General features: G+C 38.5%; 2 protein-coding genes across 2 annotated transcripts; one reads left to right on the forward strand and one right to left on the reverse strand.

Moving 5' to 3' along the window:
• The first annotated feature begins 4,425 nt into the window (after positions 1 to 4,425).
• On the forward strand, positions 4,426 to 7,647 carry LOC143622746 (formin-like protein 6). Its single transcript, XM_077093809.1, has 4 exons — positions 4,426 to 5,841; positions 5,922 to 6,121; positions 6,210 to 6,451; positions 6,523 to 7,647. Exons 1-4 carry the CDS (start codon positions 4,484 to 4,486, stop codon positions 7,279 to 7,281), a joined length of 2,559 nt encoding a protein of 852 aa, XP_076949924.1. The 5' UTR covers positions 4,426 to 4,483; the 3' UTR covers positions 7,282 to 7,647.
• A 2,014-nt stretch (positions 7,648 to 9,661) lies between these two features.
• LOC143622705 (BTB/POZ and TAZ domain-containing protein 4-like) lies at positions 9,662 to 11,269 on the reverse strand. Its single transcript, XM_077093773.1, has 5 exons — positions 10,997 to 11,269; positions 10,799 to 10,920; positions 10,422 to 10,728; positions 10,055 to 10,341; positions 9,662 to 9,958 (listed from the first exon to the last, which is right to left on the reverse strand). The coding sequence occupies exons 1-5, from the start codon at positions 11,249 to 11,251 to the stop codon at positions 9,817 to 9,819; spliced, it is 1,113 nt and encodes a 370-aa protein (XP_076949888.1). The 5' UTR covers positions 11,252 to 11,269; the 3' UTR covers positions 9,662 to 9,816.
• Positions 11,270 to 24,903: the final 13,634 nt, after the last annotated feature.

The raw sequence follows: 24,903 nt of genomic DNA on the forward strand, positions 1-24,903 counted from the left end.
CTACGAAGTTAACGCTATTAAAAACACTAAGTTATGATTGCACACTCATGTTATGAGATATCTTAACATACTAAAAGAAGATGAAACGATTCATGAAAGTTTTGACATTGACATACACATACATCATGCGGTGTATGCATATACGCCGCTCCTTCTTTCACTTTTGGCGTATGACAGAAGATATAGGAAAGTTCATTGTAGGTCCTGTGTAAGGATATACCCGTGGGCGTATGGAAAGTTCATTGTAGGTCCTTTAAATACATTTTGATTCAAGTTCATGATTGATACCCTATTACTTCATAGAATATCTTAATTGCACGTATATATATTTGATGCTTATATTAATCACATTGAAAGTTAAACTCTACTTTGAGGTTTATGTACGCCTCTAGTTCAATTGTGGAATTCTATTTATTTCACACATGTACCAACTTACTTTATGCTAATTTATGTTGTTTCTCTTACGTAATCAACTATAAAGCCAACATTCTTTTATACTAACACAAAATTTAAGGTCAAAGTTGTATAAACTCACCTTCACCTTTGCATTTTGGATTTAGTTGTCAAGTTTTTCCTATTGACTTGTTTACTTCCATAAGTCTACTACTTCAGAAAATTAAGTAGTAGAAAGAAGAAGGATCAAGAGAAAAAAATGAGTGTAAAATGAGTCTCTCACAACGAAGAAAATCACTTAACCAAAAATCCTACCAAAAGGACACGAAATCTCAAATTCCAACCTTGCTCGAAACCTTAGACAAGAAAAGAATACTTTTAGAATGAATAACAAGAAGATATGACAATATGATTCCACACATCACTTCAACAATACAAGTTGTGCCCGTCAAGCATGTATACACGGCTACCCACCACGAATCGATTTTAGAACCTTGACCTAAAATCAGGATTGTTAGCGAGCCTCCACCGCCCATTTTGAAGCAATATATACGATGTTATAGCTTACAAAACTTTCTATACCCACCCATTCTTGTCCTTACGATGTCATCACTAAATCATATTTTACCGACAAGAGCTTACAATCATTTCCAGCCCTCCCATACAAGTTTTAAACCACTAGAAAGCTTATCCACCAAGTATCAAAGGTGCTAGGTTTTATCCGTTAGTCTGAGTACAAGGTTTACGGGATCAAGAAAAAACTAGTCTAAATTTTATTTTAATATTTAATATATCTAGATATTATACTATTGGTAAATGAATAAAAGTTTCATATGCATACACCTATTTATGATATTCTTGTGATGTTGACCATTGTATTATTGTCCATTGCGTTCCTGTTGGTTTTGAAAGGGAATTCAAAGTTTTAATCATGCCTTCATGTCATGCAATTAAATTGTAGAAAAGGGCCCATTTGCAACTTACACACCACATTTTCCTAATAAGACAATTTTCGTCTTGCTTTCTTTTACGCATCATACTTATATATTCACAAATATCTTAAGTTTAGTACTTTTTTGGACTGCATGTAGCGCAGTGGTTACATTTGTGCGCGATAAAACACTATAGGAGACCTACGCCAAGGTAAACCCGGGTTTGACCCTGTTGTCTGGCCCCAAAAGTGTTATTTATTAGCACCAGCAGCCATCCTAGGAGGTAAATACACTCAAGAATTTGTCACAAGTGTAAATCGAACCTGGATGCCAACGTCCCCGTAGCCTTAGAACTAACTCAGTAGAGGATTTGCCAAATGAGCTAGCCATCATTGGTACAATTGAGCTAAATTTGAACATTTTATTTTTTTATTAAATACAAACTAATAATTACTATAATTCGAATGTTTTATATATGTATGTGTCACGTCATGTGTGTACATATGGTGTTGGTGCATCATTGATTATGTGCTCAAGCAAAGTATAAGTATGTACCTTACTTGTGATAGTGAAATTGGAATATCTTATTATTCACTGTCAAATCCTTTCTATATTGTTTCATGATTTCTTTAAAAATACTATTTATTAAATTTTAAACAGAAAACTTATGTATTTAAAAAATTCCTTATAAGTTAAATTTAAACGCATTATGATGCACGTTCCAAGTTCAAACATTGTCAATACATTATTTTGTGAATTTGTGTAATAATATATTGACATAAAGATCTAAAAACAAATATAATAAACTAAAGCAGAATCCACTCTAGTATCACTTTACTCAACAGTGGCACCATAGATAAGGTTTTTTTTTAAAAGGCGAGTTAAGATTGAGAGTTGAGATTGATTTTGACATGACTTGATTTAATGATCATATTAATGTATGTTAATCATATAGATTAAACACATTATATAATTGCAAAATCTAAAGTTTTTATAAATGGTTTAGTTTAGTTTATATCTACAGTGTTCTTTTGTTCAAGTGACATGTAAATTGTAATGATGGTTAAAATTTGAGATTCGATGCGAAAGATTTTCATACAGTGATGTGCTTATTCATTAATGGTATTTCAGAATAAGTCAGACCACGTCATATCAATATAAACAGTTGATAACCCGTTTCAAAAACATGAAATATTAATTTTTGGAAGATTTACAAATATCCCCCTATTAACTTCGTTTATTACATATATCCCTAATCTAAAATTTAAAATTACATATATCCCCTTCATTTATAAATTACTAATGCCTTTTTTAAACTTAACAAAGAAATTTAAACTTCACAAAAACCTAACCCTTATCTGAATTTGTTTCTCATCGGCCATTCAATCCAATTGATTATGGCATTCAATTTTGTTAATTATTATACGGGTTTTCATATCGCAAGCAATGGGTTTTCTGATGTTCTAATGTTCAATTCCAACATAAACTCGGTTTGCCTTCGTTTCCCGCGACGCAAACAAAGATAGACGGACGGATGTTGCCACGTCACTGGCGGCAACGACGGATGAAGAACAGAGATGACGTTACACGATTATCGATGATGGGGGTGTTCTGACGATGGCGGGATGATGAGACCGAAGAAGACAACTAGCGGAGACGGCGGCGCATAGGGTTTTTCCGCCAAGCTTGATGTTTTCCGGCGAACCTAAAGCCACTTGATAGGTTGGTGGTAATCGTTTAATTGAACGCATCAGGTTAACGATGGTAGGCATGGAGCCATGGAGGTGTACGGTCACCTGTTGATTTGTTTGTTGTTTTGAACTGCTATCCATCTTGTGTAGAAGATATAGGTAAAAGGGTAAACTTGTCATTGTATAATTTATTTTAAAATAAATAATAAATCAAAATAGGTAAATTTGATAATTTTTATGTTTAAAAAGGAGGATATATGTGATAAGTGAATATATATATAAACGCCCCTTAATTTTAAAAGAAGACAAGACGTTATATTATGAGCAGGTGATTTTGATTGTGTATCCCGAGGGGAAGGAATTGTGGGTTGGCAAAGGAGAAAAGCAAAGGTAAGATGCTTAAAGTGACGTGGCCATGTACCACAAAAGAGACAGTCGGTGCCTATTGCATTTCACGTGACACTTCAAAAACGACCTCACCATCATTCAATAATATAACATAAATACACCCACTAATTAATTTAAGGTAAAAACAGATTACCGAGTCTCTTAATCTAGTTAATTAAAAAGTTGGATATCAACACGCTTTAGTAAATATCCTTAATTCATGATTCATAAATGCCATTAATTAATATATATTCGATACAATGTGCCATATTGTTCACCCTACCCAACAAGTAAATCTAATCAAATAAGTGCTTATAAATAAATTGTTGAAACCAACAAAACATTCACTTTCCTTGTTTTGTATCCAAATTCCAAACAGTAAGATCTTAACGGTATGCTGGTTTTCACAGTTCGTCCATAGTGAAAGAAAGAACAGTTGTTTAATTTTTCGTTATTTATATTTACTTTTATTTAAGTTTTATCTGATTTAAGCACTTATAATATAATCATGAAAAAATATTTAAATACAAGCTAATAACTTTTACAAAAATATAACAAAGGTTTAAACCGTCAAACAAGTAAAACTGGTCTGTGATCTATTTTGTTTGTCATTCTTTAAAACCATAGTTGGTGGTTTAATTAAAAGCTTTTATAAATTATAATTCCAATTTAATATTTAAAAATAATAATAATAATAATAATAAAAGGTGAGTTTTTCCATTACCATCCACACCATAAATCCATCCAATAAAGTCCAACCATTAATTTCCCCTTATTCCAGAACAAATATTCCCAAATGCAGTTAACCCCAGCTGCAATCACTTGTACCCACCTACCATAAAGAAAAAAACATAGCTACCATCCAGATCTTGCGTTGCAGATCAAAGAAGCTTCACAAATTCTTCTTCTTCTTCTTTCTAATATTATTTAGTATTATTATTTTTACTCCCTCTCTCTCACACACACACACACACACACTTGCTAATGTTAATGACAAGACGAGACGAGAAAACAAAGCCACCCGGATAACATGAATTGCGTGAAGAAACAACATTAGCAACAACAAACACCACCAACACCATGAAACTCCTTTTTATCCTATCTCTATCGTTTCTAACCTTACTCTCCTCAGCCCACCCAACCCAACGAAGAATCCTCCACCAGCCACTTTTCCCGGTCACCTCCGAACCACCACCACCATCACCACCTGACACCACCACCACACCCGACCAACCATTCTTCAACGAAAACCCAAATGCCCAACCAACCCAAACCCCACCACCACCACCGACACCAGGTGCCGTCGGCGCCGACACCACCAACAACCACCCCATTGCCCCACAACCACCCACCAAACCCGCCAAAAAAATAGCTGTTGCCATTTCAGTTGGAATTGTTACTCTGGGTATGCTATCAGCATTAGCGTTTTACGTCTACAAACACAAAGTGAAACACGCCGGTGACACGCAAAAGCTGGTGCATTCACGCAGGAGAAATAATAATATTAATAATAATAATATGAATGAGAATGAGGATAGTGAAGATAATATGCCACCGTCTAGTTTTCTATACATTGGGACCGTTGAGCCACCGAGATCTGTCACTGAACCCACCAATGCACCACCTAATCATTCGCCTTATCATAAACTGGCTTCTGTCAAGGCCTTGGACCGGTACCGACCCAGCCCTGATCTTCAACCCCTCCCACCGTTACATAAACCCCAACCACCACCACCGCCTCCACCCGCAATGTCTTCGTCTTCTTCGGATGACGAAAGCCACGAAACCCATGATTTTTACACCCCTCATGGATCAAATGCCAGTACCGAAGACGGGCATTCGATTCGAAAATCAAAGATTAATCCGAGTAATGGTAGTGTTAATGGTAATGGCAATGGTAATAGTAGGAGTTTGGTGATCCAACCACGACGCTCGACTAGCCCGGTTCCTCATTCGAAAAGAACTTCACCGAGGTCTAGGCTTTCGGTTTCGTCTTCCCCGGATGTTTCAACCAAGCAGCCACCACGGCCGCCTCTATCTCCCCCATCGAATCAGCCATTAGCGATAACGTATAGTCCCCAAAGGACCGAATTCGCAGCGCAGACTCCAAACAAATCTAAACCAACTCCACCACCGCCACCTCCGCCTCCACCACCACCGATGCCACCAGCAATGCCACCGCAGCAGAAGATGAGAGTATCTCCTATGAAACCGGCTTTCACTCAACAACAGGCAATGTCGGAATCAAGAAGCCTTAGTCCTAAAGTGATCCCGGGGATAATCAAGGAAACGCCGTTAGAGAATGTTACAAACAATGGTGTTGAAGCTGATGATGCAGACGGGTTGAAACCGAAGCTGAAGCCTCTACACTGGGACAAAGTGCGGGCGACTTCCGATAGAGCAACCGTTTGGGATCAGTTAAAATCAAGCTCCTTCCAGTAAGTATACACACACTGAAACACACATCATTTAGACATTTAGTCAAAACATTAATGCTCAATATGTATGATTTCCCTAGATTAAATGAGGACATGATGGAATCCCTATTCGGATGCAACTCGGGTGGCCCTGCAAAAAAAGAAGAGCCCCGTCGATCGGTTCTACCTCCAGTCGTAAAGGAAAACCGAGTCTTAGATCCAAAGAAGTCACAAAACATAGCCATTCTACTAAGAGCATTAAATGTAACCCGAGATGAAGTAGCCGATGCACTTCTAGATGGTAAATTAGTTACAAATTATGCAACTTTTATAAATTTGTTACTTTTAGACTTTAGTTTAACAAGTGTATTGTATTGGGTTTATAACAGGGAATCCAGAAGGGTTAGGTGCAGAGCTATTAGAAACACTGGTAAAGATGGCTCCAACCAAAGAAGAAGAGATCAAACTTAGAGATTATAAAGGTGACGTGTCGAAACTCGGGTCTGCAGAGCGGTTTCTAAAGGCGATACTTGATATACCATTTGCATTCAAAAGAGTTGAAGCCATGCTTTACAGAGCAAACTTTGATACAGAAGTTAAATACCTCAGGACTTCCTTTTTAACACTAGAGGTATTTCATTTCATAAATCAAGTATTTTCTATTTTGTTCACTCGGTCATTGTGTATAAAAATATCTATCAGGATGCAAGTGAGGAGCTAAAGAACAGTCGTCTGTTTCTTAAGCTTCTTGAAGCTGTGTTAAGAACGGGTAACCGAATGAATGTCGGTACTAATCGTGGTGAAGCCACAGCTTTTAAACTCGACACGCTTTTAAAACTAGTGGATATAAAAGGAACCGATGGCAAAACCACATTACTCCACTTTGTAGTTCAAGAAATTATAAGATCAGAATACTCAGATCATGAAGCTAAAAACAACAGTTTCAAGAATCAAGGGCTGCAAGTTGTCGGCGGGTTGAGTAGAGAATTAAGCAATGTTAAAAAGGCAGCGGGAATGGATTCAGATGTGCTAAGCGGGTACGTGACAAAGCTTGAAATCGGGCTTCAAAAGATCAGAATAACGGGTCATGAAAAGGCCGACACGCAAGGAATGTTTTTTGAGTCGATGAAAAAGTTTTTAAAAGAAGCGGAAATCGAAATTGCAAAAATCAAGATTGACGAAAGGAAGGCGTTGGCGTCTGTAAGAGACGTGACTGAGTATTTTCATGGTGATACTGCACGCGAAGGAGTACAACCGTTCAGAATATTTATGATTGTAAGGGATTTTCTAGGGATATTGGATCGGGTTTGCAAGGAGGTCGGTCAAATGCAGGATAGAACCGTGATGGGTTCGGCAAGATCGTTCAGGATCGCTCCCACTGCATCGTTACCGGTTTTGGATAGATATAACGTGCGTCATAATATAAGTTCTGATGATGAGAGCGCGTATTCTTCTCCGTGAAATGCAGCAGCTTGTACAAAATAGGTTTATCTTGCTATATTTTGAAATCATGAGAGTGAGTCCAAATGATGAAGAAGATGGATGTTTTTAACTGGTATAGAATACATATACTTGATAATAGAAGTAATCTTGTTTCCTTGTATACATTCTTAACAGAAAATAATGTTAATGTTTATTAAGGTATAATTTGAAGTTTAGTAGAGCATTATTTTTCTTAGCATGTAGTGCTCAACTTAATACTAATTTTTTTGTCTTTTTCAGGGGTCACTACTGTACTTAAATTATGTTATAAATCTTGTCTCTTAAACACCTTTAAAGATCAAATATAACTTCACCCAATACCAAAATTAGAGCTATATTTTGACTAAAGTCTAATGGAAGTCTAAAGATTAAAGATGGTGTTAAGTTTTGTTTAATTAATTATCCTAAAGTGGTATACTTGAGTACAAAAGTAAAAGAGTATGTTTAAATTGTTAGAATTATTAGCACCTATAATTATTATATTAAGAACAAAATGTGCAAGATTGAGATGACTTACCATAGACCTGGTGAGTGATAAAATGGCACTGTCATTAGAACATATCATATAGGTAACAGACAGACGAGCGAGTGAGGGCTGATTGAAGCTAATAAAATATTAATGCAAGCTTCATACAGTAATGGCAATGAAAGAACTTATACTAATAGTATGATTTTACGATGTTCTTTGAAACTGAAATGATGTAGGGTTTTGCGACGGAGCTTAAGCTACTGTTGTTGTTCTGTTCAGGGGTTTAAAACAGTACATAGTCTTTGGACCTAGAGATGAGTAAACGGGCCAGACCCAAGGTTGACTCAGACTCAAAAGAAAACCCAGACCCTGTAGGTTGTAGGTCTGTTTGAGCCCAAAGTTATACAATGGCTTAAGCCAGAATTTTGGTCTTCTTAGGCTTAGGCCCTTGCCCTGATAAATGGGTGATTGAACCATGGCCTCCGCGAACCTACACATGTACTCGGTTCGGGTTAGTCAAGGCCAGGTCAAAACCTGTTTGGAAGAAACCGGATCGGGTTTAAAAGCAGTTTGGAGGCAAGAATGTTCATCCCGATCAAACCAGTTTGGATTGGGTTAAATTTGGTTTGGGTAAAAATGGTTTTTTTTGGCAAGCAATTCAAACCGGGTAGGTTCCAAGCCGGTTTGAGGGAACTAGACTACAAATTGGTACACGAATTGGCGGGTCAGGTCGGGTCCTAACCAGTTTGAGCCAAACCGGTTTTGGTTTTTTTTTTTGTGTAGTGGGCCGGGTTAAAAACCTGGTTGGCAGGTCCAAACAGGTTTTTTCGTGCGCCTATACGCCTAACCTCGGGTTATATTTCTATTTACATCCCCATCTCGATTTACGTATAAAATATAGCACGAAGAGGTGGCGTAGGTCGTGCCCGATCTTTGTTAGCTGGGATTTGTTGACAAATACATGATGGAAATAGGTTTATTCAATTATCATTCCAACCCTCTGTAAATATGTACACTTTTAATGCCTGAATCCAATATGTAAAAAAGTTATTATAAACCACCAAACCAAAAGTCCAAATATAATGTTAGTACAAATAACCTCTCCAGGCAAAGCTTGAGAACTTCACACCATTAAGTAATCTTCTTTGCTCAAGGATAAATTACAAACTAGCCTCGTAAGTCGTAACGCTAAGCGTGAACTTATTCATTAACCTCACTCTAGCATGACAACAAGTGCCTTTTGGTTGTTTGTATTAAATGAGAATAGTAAGTAGGTGTGTAGTAAATGAGCTGACCTATCTTTGGTTGTTAAGGTCGTTCTAATAGCAGTTCGAGAGTGATGAGAAGATCGTACTAATAGTCTCAACATTGTTGATGAGCCATCCTAACACAAGTTGGCCCAAATTCCGCCAGTCCAAGACAAGGGTGGCCCGTTAGGGTCAACAACCTTTTATAAATAGGCAGTATGATATGCATTGTGACACGAGTGGAAGAAACCGACACAATGATGTCTTGGTAAGAACCTCGCACGATTTGCAACTCTTTATTCCAGGTGTGCAACGAATGAATTGATGGAGAGCCGGTCAGCCAGGGTCCTATGCTCGTGTCAGACTTTGAATTTACTAGATCTACATATAACATGTACTCCATTCGGTCTAGTCAGTCGCATTCAGTTTTACCTTACCAATTTGTACACGCCGCTATGGTTGTTCAATCACTGAGCTACAAATTGCTCTATATGTGATATACTGATATGATACTCATATAATTATCATTGCTTTTACTTCTTTATACAATCACAAAACATCGTAGGACAGACGAGTAGACGACATACATGATTAGTCAATTTGGTGCATAGATTAGAAGTATTAGACTTCCTCAATATTTCGTCCTGACTCATGAAGATTTCAGTGTACATACAGCTGTACAATAAATGCAAGAACAAGATATACACTATACTTGTGTTCTTGTGTATGATTATGGATACAAAACGACAACAGTTGCAAATTTTATTCTATTACTATACCCGTTGCTAACCCTCGTCCTCATAATGATGCCAACGTGAAATATGGAGCTCCCGTAATACTCTTCGTTCTCATTATTTTCTTCGCCAGTATCTTCAACTTCACATCATCCTTATTCTTTTTCTTGTTCTTCTTTTCTTTCATCATCCTCTGCTTCAACTTCCTATTCTCAAACAAGTAAAATGTTATTAATAATATCAACCATGGTATTTTTAATTTTTGTTACTAGCATTATTATTATTATGATAACGCGACGCACTTGCATAAAGGAACCCTGCAAACATCAGAATCAGCACAGATTCGCGAATGCAACTCCAAAAGCTGCTTCATTCTCTTGCAATGAGGACAGCCACCAGCAACTCTCAACTTGCATCCACAGAAATGTTGAAGAAGAGATTCAAGCCCTTTGTTAGCTTCATACCTGCAAGCTTCTCGGTCATGTGGCTTACGACCGTCTCTGCATATATGAACAAGTGCTTCCATTGCCTCATATAACTCAAGATAAACTTTCCTCTCATTCAACTTTCTCATCTTCTCTTTTTGCCTCTATATAACCAAATTTAGATATTAATAACACAATCATATCAACAAATCAATTCAACATTATCGAACGTGTATATGCTTACATGGTCTTCAAACTTTAGAGATTCAAGAAGCTTCTTTTCAATATGTGGATGACTTGTTTTCATGGCCTTCCATCCTGCAGAAAAAGACACTCCTTGGAAGCACATTAACACGAACCGCTGGCAAATGATTGTAAGCCTAGGAGCATCACACAACACTGATAGCTGAAACACATCAACCACATTTTCCATGTTCAGCAATCTATGTTCGAGTTGGTACTCGCACTCTTGTTTCAGTTGCGGTACTGCAAACGCATGCGAAAGCACCAAAAGGGACAATATATGTTCCTCCATTTGCGCTTCTTCATAGCTACAACAAGACAATAAATAAAACATAACGATATAGATATAAGTTGCAATAAAGTCTATATTTCATATACCATGAAGAGTACAAGAAGCGCATAAAAATGCGAACAGCTTCTGGTGGGACACCATTAATCGAAATGTCATGCTTGCGTCTCGATTTCTTAAACATGCTTCTGAAAACAGGAGATGCAATACCCTGAAAGAATGGAATCAATCAAAAGGAAGCTAAACTTTACATGGAAGAATATTTGTATATAAATAATTAAACTTACAAGAATACTAGCATGAGCATAGATGATGGAATCGGTGTCGGTAAGAATCTCAACATCTGCTCTGTAAGCTTCATCAAAAAGACAGTCCCATGGTCCCCTAGCTTGAGAGATGGTACAATTTCTTCCTATCAATGTTGGCCTGTTTTTGTTCAGACTGCAACATTTTCGTTGATTGATGAATTTTGTTGTTGGAGCAGATAATGGAGGAGGTACAGGTTTGGTTTTGTTGGCGACTTCTTCGTGGCTATTTTCCATGACTTGTTTGTTTTCTTCAGATTTCAAGTGTTCACCTGTCGAATGATGATCAACGCAATTGCAATCATAAACTCTATGTTCACGAGTCATGACCAAATAGAAATGAATCGACATGTATTAATGTGTATATTATTCGACGATTCAATTCCTTGTTGGGAATTCGTAAAACACAACGCTTGGATAATCTGAGAGTCATGAAACAATGGTAATTCTCCCGAATTTTCAAATTGACACAACTTCATATATATGATTTTTGTGTGAATTTCGATAACTAAAAAACGAGAGTAGTGACCAATTGATCCAGAAATCGCCATTGCGAATTTCACATGTGAAATTCTGAAAATTAAAATTCTAATGAATTTTTATTGAAACAATAGTTATCAAAATAATAAATTCCAAGCTGAACGTTTTTCATTTGCATATATAATTTGGAATCCAATTCTAGAATCGGATTCCGATTAATTCTAAACAACGAGAAACTTACCTGATTGAGAAATGATGTCGAAATATATGAATATGATCGACTTGCTGAAGCCTAAACCAACGTCAATAATATTATGTATGCATGTGTTTGAACGTGAATGCATGCACATATGAAATCCGATTCAATATATCCACGCAGGCACCACCGATTAAGCCGTGGGTCGTTGTTTCCAGCCACCAATCACCGGCGTAGATTGGTGGTGGATTCCTAGCTAGGCTATTCAAGGGAGGACGTCCGAGGAGAACCAAAAGATGGAACAACGATGGAAAACATTTAAAAACGTTAGAACAAACAAATGTGTAAGTTACCGTAATGGTCCTTAGATTGTTTTCTAATTAACGGTTTTGATCAACTTAAACAACGGACCAAAATAATGACGTATCTATTTCAGACCAAATAGCATTATTTGGAGATGTTTAAATCAGAAATTAAATAATGTTGACAATGCGACACGTATAATACACTCATGGTTTACATAACCATCACACTTTCTCTTATCCCTCGCTACTTTGATTAATTTTAATGCACCATGTACAAGTATTTTATATAGTTCTCCAGTTCTCAAGTTTTAAAAACAGTATAGCTTGATACAATATAACACACGGGGAAGCGCTAGCTCTATGCATATTCTATATACTTCATCGTTTGAGCTTGGTCACAAGACCAAACAACTCTCTTTGTTTTGATCACTCTATTCCTAAATCCAGATTTGGAAACACTTGTGTCATCATTCATCTCAGTTATTATCATAAAGCTATATATCAACGCTAATAATTGATCTAAGTAAGATTAATGTCAAGTTTATGTTAAATAATTGTTCATATCGACGACTTTCAATGGTGAGTATGATTTTTGTGTCGGTCTTAACGTAACAATTAGGTTTTAGTTTTCAATATACATTTCCAATTTTCCATATAATACTTGTACAAGAGTTTCAGATGACCTAGGGGCTTCAAGACCTAAAGCTACAAGCCCGGTAAAGAAAAAACACCCAAAAGTGCATAACCCTTGTGTGTCTAGATAAAGTATCAAATAGAAGTCATTTTTAAGGGATGTATTAATTTCCAAGAATTTGTGCCCCTTCATTGTATACTTATGTAAGTGTAACATGTATATTTTCCTTCTCTTCTTGCTAATACATGCACAACAAAACAATTCAATGTATTTTTCATTGTTCTCTCTTCATTCTTCATTGATCTACAACACTCTTTAGTTTTCTTCGAGGAAATGATAATTATACTTGACATCACAATTGAGCTTAACAGTACTACTCGTCTTTACAATAATGAATTAGATTTGATTATTGGTTTACATTTGTGATTTATGGCTTTTTAGGTTTGTCAAATTTGTTTTTCTCAACCTTTTCTATGATCATTAACTAAAAATAACATGAATTGTTCTCATTATATGGCAAAAAAAATAATAAAAAAAAATTCAAATTGCATCCTCAATAGTTCATTAGGGGTTTTTTGTGTACTTAAAAGTTAAGAATAAATTGTAAGAATTTGACAAATATGGACTTCGAATTTGTGAATTTAAGTTGTATAACCATTGAAATGAGTTTGAAGGATCGTTACAAATAAGAGCATCAAAACTCATGTAATTTGTAGGTAGTTATATATTCTGAATTAAAAATGAACTAATCAAGAACCTCTAGTAACTTATGAGGTAAATTAGTTTTTTTTCCAATGTGATGGGATGAAAAGTTCTAAGCTCATTTCAAGAATCCATTACTTTTGAGATTCGATTAAAAGCTTAAACAAAACCCGTATACAATTTTTAGTGCTTTGGTTCGGTTTCATATTCTGTTTAAAGACGAATATCGAACACCCATTCAGGATAGCATGAAACTACTTGCGGATTAGAATATGGGCTTTTTGGGTTGGATTACTCAATATTTTTTGTGTGTGTAACTTATATAACATTAAACTCAATATTGGTATTTATGTTGGTTCTAGTGTAAATACAGATATTTTCATTTAATATTACTCATATGCGTAATTTGTTGCTTGTTTGTCTTCTGTTTGTTTCGATGTAATAACTACTTTGTAAAAGTTAGTATCTATAATTATTCCTTAAATTTCATATTACTCATATGCGCTCAACTCTTAAATTTTTTAAATTATAAAACAATCAATCATCTAACTCACTAGTTCCAATTTTATAGATAACTTTGCTAAAGACAAAACTAAAAATATAACAACTCTCTTAAGCGATTCAAAAAAGTAACGCTTGTGTGAAGATACGTCAAGCCTAAGACTCAAATATCAAGTTTCAATGCTCGATCAAACAAATATTTTACAGCACTATGAGACGTGTGATAATTGCGTCTTCTTGAATCTTGTCATATAACAAAGTGTGTAAAGACAAGAATAGTTGGATCATAAAGATGAATCGCTTTGATCGTATATGATACTAACCATGTGACCTAGTGAATCAAATAATTGAGCAATATGGGACAAATGGTTTATTGTACGTTTTGTTTGATATAGTGCGATAATACAAATGAAATAGATAAGTGATGAAATAAGTCAATGTATGCATAATAAGTAAGTCAATATATATATAAAATAAATGCCACATGTTGTTTGGCAATAATTAGCATAACTGAATAGACCCGTCATTTGAATTAAAATGATAACTATAGACGATGGATGGGATCCGGTATAAACAAATTAATCTACTAAACATACAAATAACTAGAGTAAATTACAGCTTTAAACTATCATATAATTATATTATAAAAAATAATATAATGTAATAATACTTATTCTAGTTCAAAAACTAGAAAGTAATAATAAGTACTATATTGTTAAAATAGTTTAATCACCTTATTATGTGTAATTTAAATTTTAGAAATACATTTGGGCTTTGGCAAATGAAAACAATTATAAACGAGACACTTAATAAAATAAAAGGCCACTCATGCAAAGATAATAATATACTAACTAAAAATTAAATTGCACATAATATTGTAGAGGAGTCAATAGTTTTAATTCAACTGGGCATGGGAGGGGAAATGAATATTTATGTTGGAGGCTGCAATGTCTTAAATTCGAATCCAATCTCAATTGGCTTTCGTCACTGTTGGCCTTCAAGCGGCAAGTTTTCCTCGGAACAAGAGATGGTGGGCTTGGGTTGCCTACTTTTGTCTGCGATCGCAGACATACAAGGTCGTCTTTTGCTATTTGGTTACCCAAGGTAGCCGCGCTTCTATTCATTATTCGTTAAAAAAATAATATTGTATAGTAGTATTGCCTATAAGAAAAATGTTATATATTGTGAAATTTTTCATCACCACATTTTTAACATAGGACCTGTACTTGGACCTTGTTTAGACTTTAGCTTATAAACTTCTAAGCCCATTTAAGACAGTTGTTACTGTTTAGCCTAATATGGTAACATTATCAAACGAGTCAATGGGTCATCATTACCAACCATAGAGTCATGTTGTGTATCCGTTTTTCTTTCATAACTTACTTTTTTCCTTCGATAGTACTGTCTTAAATCATGTCCTATGTAAATCTAATGTCGTGCATTTTCACTCTAGTATTATCATTAAACATATAATGCTTGAGGCTAGTTGACAAAACTCGAAAGATGCCAAAGATGGACTCGCTTATTAATCATTTTCAACGCTTATTTAAGTTATAAATGACAATACAGTATTTGACTCCTGTTATTTAAGGTGTAAAGTTTGTTCCATCAATATCACTAATTCATAACTCGTTTCAACACACAAACACGTAAAGGGATGTTTAGGTATCGATAATTCTTATATCGGATACGGTGATCCAAACATATCGAATCTCTCTAGAAAACTAGAATCTTGAGATAAAAGGTTGTTTGTTTAATGACTCATAATTGATCAATTACTCATTTGAGGGGTAGTGGGTTACAATGACTTACCAAAACATGAGAGAATTATTTTATAACACTGACTTAATAAGATGGGGTTTACACCCAATTTATTGTGTGTACTGAGTGTTTTTAATTTGACAACCCTCTTGATGACTAGCAGCGAAGCATTTTTCTCATAACATACTTATTTAGACAACATTTATTCAATCAAATTATTATCAAGTTCATGAACTAAAACTACAATATAGTGGTACTTGTGGCATTTTTGGAAGAACACTCTTGATCCAAAGTGCTAACTCAGGTTCCAAATATTTTGTGTAAGTTTAGACTTAACATTGATGAGTGTATGTGCATGTTTAAATTTATGGCATTAGTGATGATTGACTGTATATGCGCACGATTGTATTTTTAGGATCCTTGCTTAAGAGAGAATACTGTAAGGCCCCGTTACCGGTAACCCTACTTTCGTGTTGGATTTACTCATAAACGCAGTTCTAAATATCAGAGTTAATTAAAACATTCACGGAATATAAAAGCTTTCATAAAACATTTCATAACAAAACACGTCTTGTCTTAAAACATCATTTTGTCTTTCAAGATAAACGAAACATTAAACTTAAATGTCTTGAGTCTTCCGATGCCAGCCTCTTATTCGGTGCCACGTGTCTCCTCAAGCGAGCTGCCTCATCCTACTCACCTGCGTGCATACTAAAAGTCAGCTACGCTGAGTGAGTTCTAGTTAATCGGACGTCATACAATACATACACATATATACATATCCGAAGATACATATCCATACTTAACTTGTTACCCTTCTGTTCTACATACATACTTACTACCATACATACATACATATCTACAATCACTAACCTCAGTCTACCGAGAGTACGTTCATAGTCCGCCGTCTATACCTGTACTCAAGGTCGTGAACACGTAAAAGGTCCGCAGTCCTTACCTATGTTCACCATTCATGGTACGTGCAAGGTCCGCAGTCCTTCCCTATACCATCTTACATCCACAACACGTACAAGGTCCACAGTCCTTCCCTATGTTGCAACCTATTTCATAGCACGTACGAGGTCCGCGGTCCTCCCCTATGCTACCACAACACGTACAAGGTCCACAGTCCTTCCCTATGTTGCAACCTAATTCATAGCACGTACGAGGTCCGCAGTCCTCCCCTATGCTACCACAACACGTACAAGGTCCACAGTCCTTCCCTATGTTGCAACCTAATTCATAGCACGTACGAGGTCCGCAGTCCTCCCCTATGCTACCACAACACGTACAAGGTCCACAATCCTTCCTTATGTTGCAACCTAATTCATAGCACGTACGAGGTCCGCAGTCCTCCCCTATGCTACCACAACACGTACAAGGTCCACAGTCCTTCCCTATGTTGCAACCTAATTCCTATCTACGTTTACATCTATCATCTATATTACGTATAAGGCCCGCAGTCCTTAACTACGCCATTACTAGCCGAGTCTATGTCCGACAGAAGCTAGAGGGATTTGCCATCCTAACTTACTATGTCGAACGTAGAACTCACATACCATTCGTGTACCTGTATACACATACTCCACATATACAATAATTACATTATAGCATAAGAACACTCTAGGCGTTCTTTACATCATTCATTTAACAATCATACCCCTTGTCGATACGTGCAATATCCGAAGATCGTTCACGCCCCGACAAGTATTCATGTGTAATATTCATACATCTTCGATATATAATATTCGTACCTTTATTTTTAACCTGACAGTACGCGCAATATCCGAAGATCGTTCGCGTACCGACAAGCAATCATTCATATCCATCACATATAGTGTAACACCCCGACCGATGGCGGATTATACATCGGGGCGCCACGTATTGTTTCATTACTCGCGACACTATTTGGGTGTCAATATTTAATAAATACATTTCATTGCGCACGCGCTGAACACGACATAAAGTAACATAAATCATATTATAACTTAAAATATTTAAATAACATAATTTGTCTTGTTACATTTTAATCTAGGTCCAAAGAAAAAGAAAACATCCTACGTGTCCTTGAGATTCCCAAAAGCAGCTACAGCAAACCTGAACATGTGTTAAAATAAAACGTCAACACTTGCGTGTCGGTGAGAAATCAAGTTTAATAGATATAAATAGATAATAACAAACACTGCGCGCAACATGTGCTTAACTGGGGTTTAACATAGGGTGTAATCAGATTGTGATCAAGCCTAAATAGATCATAGCTCATAGTTCAATCCGTGCTCCCAATCGAGCACAAAAACAAATAATCATACGTGCATGTGTAAACAAAACAAGAAAACCGTAAACGATAGGTCTCCCGTGTTCATCTAATGGATCCATGAAAACTTCGGAATAGGCCGAACAAAGCGGTTAATGATTCACACATACAAATAAACAGCCAAGTAAACGTCCATAACACATGGGGTTTTGCGCACATAAATTTCATAAACAAGTTTAAGACTCAAGTTGTACGAACACATGAACATCCCAAAACATTAAAAATAAAAGGGGATTAAGTACGAGATTACTCACTTGTAAACGGTGCGTTGAAAGATAATGCAAGAACCAACTTTTAAACAAGCACAAGTTAACCTATAAATAAGAGGTTATTGGTTTAACGATTGGTTTCTATGTCTTGAATATATGCAGTAAGTCACTTAAACAAATTATTTAAAAGGAAAAATTATATATTAATTATTTACCGAGAATCTGGGCAGAACAGAAGAGAAGAAGGAGGCAAAGAGAGGAGTTGGAGGCGTCGCTGAAGAACTACGGCAGAGAGCAAAGAGAGAGGGGTTTTGGGGAGTGTTTAAGTGTAGTGTGTGTAGTGTTAATAAACAAGAAATTAGCTTAATTTATAGGAAAAACCCAAGGGAACACAATCCCTTAAAAGGAGGAAAAGATCTTATCAAATCAAGCAAAAGATATTAAAAAGCACAAGAAAACAAAAGCAAAAGATATCAAAAGATATGCCGGCAGCTGCAGGGGATGAGGAAAAGCTGACAGGTTACAGGTAAAGCATGGGAGGTGTCAGATAAAACACTGTTCAAGACATGCAAAAGAAGATTTCAAAAGATTATGTCAGTCACTTTTTCTGTCAACCAATAGGATTGGTGCGCATGCTGCGCCGAAAGTGGCTTTTCGGACAGATGTCGGAACTGACCTACAGTGCTCAAACAAAAGATAAGATATTTCAAAAACATACAAGCTGACCTAAACAGAAGAAAAGACTTAAGGTCTAGCGCGAGAAGACTCGAGCGTGCGCGAGGGCGAAGGCAGACAGAGAACAATCCTTAGCGCGTCGCGGGAAGAACTACCATTCTTAGCGCGCCGCGGGAAGAACTACAATCCTTAGCGCGCCGCGGGAAGAACTACAATTCTTAGCGCCTCACGGGAAGAACTACAATCCTTAGCGCGCCGCGGGAAGAACTACCATTCTTAGCGCGCCGCGGGAAGAACTACAATCCTTAGCGCGCCGCGGGAAGAACTACCATTCTTAGCGCGCCGCGGGAAGAACTACAATCCTTAGCGCGCCGCGGGAAGAGCTACCTTTCTTAGCGCGCTGCGGGAACAGTTCGCCTCGCGTTTCGCAGGAACAGCTGGTCTTCGCGCAGGCTTCCTTGTAAGGAGTGTGGAGCGTGGAGCTGCGCAGACATCCTTAGGCGGGAAGAACCAAAGGACAAGCAAAGAGTTAAAAGGGTTTCAAGGCTTAAGGGTTAAGCAGAGGGGCGGGACGGCGACAAGAGAGAAAAAGGGAGGCGGGACGGCGACAAAAGAGAAAAAGAGGCGGGACGGCGACAAGAGAGAAGAAGAGGCGGGATGGCGACAAGAAAAAGAAAGAGGCGGGATGGCGACAAGAAAGAGAAAGAGCCGGGACAGCGACAAGAAATTATTATTATTAGTAAGTAATATAAAAATATAATTTATTTAATGTTAAATTTACAAAGATTAATAATCAAATTTTAAATTATAAAAAGAATCGGATTCGAAAACGGGTACCTGGGTCGGGTCGGATTTGGGCAGTTGTCACATATATCACATATGGCATACACTTATCACTTAGGATAAATGTATTAACAACACATCGAGTATGCACACAGCCCCGAAAACATAACAAGGAATGGGGCTAGAAACTCACCTGAACTCTGCTTCTTCCTCTGATAGTTGTAAATCCCTTCTTTAACTGAGCTCGGCTGACTGTATAAGTTACACGTATTCTGATCTAATCTGGTGGGCTAGTATTAGCTTACTTTTACTTATCGTTTTTAATCTATTTTCTAATCGAACTTGACTTTAGGCGAAGTTAAACCTTAGGCGAACTTAGCTTTAGGCGAAGTTGTCATCAGGCGAACTTAGCTTTAGGCGAAGTTGTCATCAGACGAACTTAGCTTTAGGCGAAGTTGTCATCAGGCGAACTTAGCTTTGCAGGCGAAGTTCATCAGGCGAACTTAGCTTGCAGGCGAAGTTCATCAGCTGCAGGTACTGTTCGCTCTTAAATCCTTCGTTTCTTAACCAAATAACTCGATGTAGGTATCCACAGAATCGTCTGACCAGCGCCTACAAACCCCAACCATTTTAAAGGGTGCGATTTAGGCATATAGGTTATGGGTTCTTTTTATCAATCGATTAACCCATCAAATCATAACCATTTTCAGTAAGTTTAGCTTTGTTGGATTCGTTTTTACCATACAAACTCAGATCTATCATTTCTCAAATCAAACCGAACCTATACGAACGATTTCTAACTATAAACGTACCTTGAACGAGTCGAACTACGAACACGGTTAAGCCTTGATGTTGTTTTGGTCCGTCACGACGTTTCAGCACCAACAAGCTCGGGTTTTCGCCTTCGAATCTTGGTTCGGGTTATAAGATGGTGTTGTGTGTTTTGGTGGTGTATGGAATGTGTGAGAATGAGGATTAAATGGTGATTAATGCCATGGTATTTATATTTAGGGATCATGGGCTTAAGCCCATGGACTCTCCTTCCTTCTTTCATAACCCAAGTCCATAACCCATATCCATTACCCAACACTAGCCCGACCCATACCAACTCCTACTCTATTTATTTATTTCCCGATAACCCGAGTAAACTTTCCCTCTATTATTAAGTAATATAATTAATATTATTTTAGAAATTTCAGGATGTTACAAATACCTTTGACACATGGTGCAAGAATGCAAGCGCATGCACAATAGGTACATCGCTACACATTCCCATTTCCACGTAGGAATTTCTGGTTGTTCGAGCAAACCAGATGGGCGTTGGTGTTCAGCTTTCACTTTAGAACAAGTCAGACATCTAGCTACGAACACAGCAATATCCTTTTTCATACCGGGCCACCAATAAGTAATGCGCAAATCCTTGTACATCTTATCAGCGCCAGGATGAATAGAATACCGAGATTTGTGCGCTTCACTCAGGATATCAGCGCGAAGATTCTCATCAAAGGGAATCCAGATGCGATTAAGATAGCAGAGAATTCCACTCAGATTAGGGACAAAGTGCGCTTCCGCGCCACACGCTAACTCGGCGCGAAGGTTACCATTACTGATGGATGCGCGCTGCGCGTCACGAATACGCGATTCAAGGTTGCTTTGAATCGGCGCAAAGTGAAGATGCGTGCGCGGCAAGATACAGTTAAGCTGGCAGGGTTTTCGGCTGAGCGCATCGGCTACCACATTAGCCTTACCAGGATGATACCGGATCTCACAATCGTAATCGCTGATGAGTTCGTTCCATCGGCGTTGCCTCATGTTAAGTTCCTTCTGATCAAAGATATGCTGAAGGCTTTTATGGTCAGTGTAGAGGATACACTTAGTACCATAAAGGTAGTGTCTCCAGATTTTCAAGGCAAAAACAACTGCACCAAGTTCGAGGTCGTGAGTTGTATAATTCTTTTCGTGAACCTTAAGTTGCCTTGATGCGTAAGCGATAACCTTGCCTCGTTGCATAAGAACACAACCGAGACCTTGGTTGGAGGCATCGCAGTACACGACAAAATCATCGTTACCCTCAGGTAGCGCAAGGACAGGAGCTTCACACAACGAACGCTTGAGCGTTAGAAAGGCTTCTTCTTGCTTCGAGCCCCAAATATATGGTTTACCTTTGTGCGTTAGAGCTGTTAAAGGCAAAGCGATCTTCGAGAAGTTCGAAATGAAGCGCCGGTAATAACCAGCTAAGCCCAGAAAGGAACGGATCTCAGAAGGAGTGGATGGCGTCAACCAGTTCTTGATTGCTTCAATCTTGGATGGGTCGACATGGATACCCATCTTGTTTACAACATGACCAAGAAACTGTACTTCATCAGACCAGAATTCACACTTGGAAAGCTTAGCATAGAGCTGCTCGGTTCGAAGCTTCTGCAACACCAACCGGAGATGTTGCTCATGCTCGGCCTTGGTCTTAGAATACACCAGAACATCATCGATAAACACGATCATGAATTTATCCAAGAAAGGCCTACACACCCGATTCATTAGATCCATGAAAACGGCGGGTGCGTTGGTTAAACCGAAGGACATGACCAAGAATTCAAAATGGCCATAACGAGTTCGAAAAGCAGTCTTCGGAACATCTTCATCGCGGATGCGCAACTGGTGATAGCCAGAGCAGAGATCAATCTTGGAAAAACAAGAGGCACCTTGGAGTTGGTCAAAGAGGTCGTCAATACGCGGTAAGGGATACCGGTTCTTAATGGTGAGTTTGTTCAACTCGCGGTAATCAATACACATGCGAAACGATCCATCTTTCTTTTTAACGAACAACACCGGAGCACCCCAGGGCGAAGAGCTAGGGCGAATGAATCCTTTAGCAGTCAACTCTTGAAGTTGGCTTGCCAATTCTTGCATCTCAGCGGGCGTAAGACGGTAAGGAGATTTAGCTACGGGGGAAGCACCAGGGACAAGATCAATACGGAACTCGACTTCACGAGCGGGAGGGATACCAGGAAGATCATCAGGAAAAACTTCAGGGAAATCACGCACAACGGGGATATCGCGAAGCTTCTTTTCTTCAGCAGGTTTGACCACATGGGCTAAAAATGCAATACGCTTCTTCCGCATGAGTCTTTGGGCTTCGGCGCAAGACATAAGCTTAAGACCACTGGAGGGTTTTTCGCCGTAGATGTGAAGATCACCATTTTCTCGAGGAATGCGAATCAACTTCTTGGCGCAAATAACTTCGGCGCGATTATTCGAGAGCCAGTCCATACCAATGATAACATCAAAGCTCCCAAGAGGCATGGGGATGAGGTCGATCAGAAAATCGTTTTCGTTAAGGTTAAGCGTGCAATCTTTAATCACAGAGTTAATTAAAACAGTTTCGCCGTTAGCCAATTCAACTGAAAAATCTTCTTTTAAATCGCTGCGCGGTCGCGCAAGCTTCTGCTCGAAGGCGCGAGAGATAAAACTTCGATCGGCGCCAGTATCAAAAAGTACAGAAGCATAAAATCCGTTAAGCAAAAATGTACCATTAACTACGTCATTATTCGCTTGCGCTTGGTGCGCGGTTATGTTAAAAGCTCGTCCACGCGTCACTTGGTTCGAAATCTGGTTCACCGGATTCGCTTGTGTGATTTGCACTTGTAGTCTCGGGCATGCGTTCCGGAAATGACTGGGATCACCGCAGTTAAAGCACGATCTGGGTCGTGGGTTTTGGTAGGTTGGTTGTGGATTCTGCGGGTAGACTGGTGGTGTTGGCGCAATTGGGTTGGCGAGAGGGACTCTACAGTATTCGGCAGAGTGACCAACGCGGCCACATCGGTTACATTGTCGACACGGGGTTTGGGTTGGGTGGTGAAGTCTACAGGTTGGGCAAAAGGGTTGATTTCCTATGTAAGGTTTCTTAGGTGGCGGGGCAGGGAGTGCGGGATTGGTTAAGGCATAGTTATGGACTACAGGAGGTGTTGGGTAGGCTGACAGAGGGTTAGGCGCGTAAACTGGAGGTTGGTAGATGGGTTGCTGGACAATGGGCGGGTTGGTAAGCGCATAGGCCTTGCGCCTGCGCTTGAGGTTGTTACGGTTTGAGGGTTCAGGTTTGGTTTCTGTTGGTTCAGGGGCAGTCTTGGTGGGTTTGGTTTTCTCAGTTCCCCGCAGGAACAGGGTTCCTGCTCTGACATGGTTGTCGCTGAGCACAGCGGCCAACTCGATGGCGTCAGAGAGGGTTACTGGGTTTCTGGCCCATACAGAATCTTGAATTTCCATGGGGAGACCCCCAAGGAATTTCTCTATGGCTCGGCGTGAAGGGGTAACAAGGTGAGGGACCAGTAAGCTTAGCTCGTGGAAGCGCGTCGCGTACTCGCGCGCTTCTCCACTGTACTGCTTAAGATTCCAAAATTCTTCCTCCAGGCGCTTAACTTCGTTGGGAGGGCAGAATTCTCGCGTCAGAATCTCCTTAAATTCCTCCCAGAGCATGCTAGAAGCAGTTTCTGCGCCACGCGCATGAGCTACTCCATTCCACCATGTAAGCGCTCTAGATTCCAGGACACTGGAAGCATATAGGGTTCGTCTGTCTGAGGGGCATTGGGTGTGGAGGAAAGTGTTTTCAATCTTCTCGAGCCATTGGAGCATCACGGTGGCTCCTTCAAGCCCTGTGAACTTTGGAGGGTTACCCGCGTTAAAGGACTTAATGTTATAACTGGAGGTATTGTTTTGGCTCAAGGCTTGGGCTATCGCGGCGGCCATTTCCTGGGAACGTTGCTGTCTACGCATGCGCGAGGCTTCTCTTCTCTGAAATCGGCGAGATAGCGGAGGCATTCTATAAAAATTTTAATTTTAGTTAATATCTTAGTTTTATCGCAAAGTATAACCTCGAAAAGCTTGGTTTCACGGAGTCAGTTACTGTCAAAAGTTAAAGTAAAATAAATGACCCTAAATGCAGACTTAATAAAGGTAACGAATTCGAATCAAGAATCGACAATTCATGTATCACCATGACTTTCCGAATTCCCAATTTAAAATATACGAGCAAACGAGTATTGGAGATTGACGATTCATGTATCACCATGACTTTTCAATCTTCAATATAAAACATACAAGAAAATGAGTATTGGAGGTTGACAATTCATGTATCACCATGACTTTTCAAGTCTCCAACCTCAGAACATAATCATAAATGGAAATTGAAAATCAACTATTCATGTATCACCATGACTTTTCGGATTTTCAAATCCCAACAAACGAATATGCAAGAAAAATCAATAAAAATCGAAATTCAGCAAAAGTCGAAATATCGCGAAATAAATCATAAAATCATATACTGCGCAAGCGCGAG

Source organism: Bidens hawaiensis, unplaced genomic scaffold (assembly GCF_021521415.1).
Source record: "Bidens hawaiensis isolate Kalapana, Puna unplaced genomic scaffold, B.hawaiensis_p1.1 tig00003241_1, whole genome shotgun sequence".
Taxonomy (NCBI): domain Eukaryota; kingdom Viridiplantae; phylum Streptophyta; class Magnoliopsida; order Asterales; family Asteraceae; genus Bidens; species Bidens hawaiensis.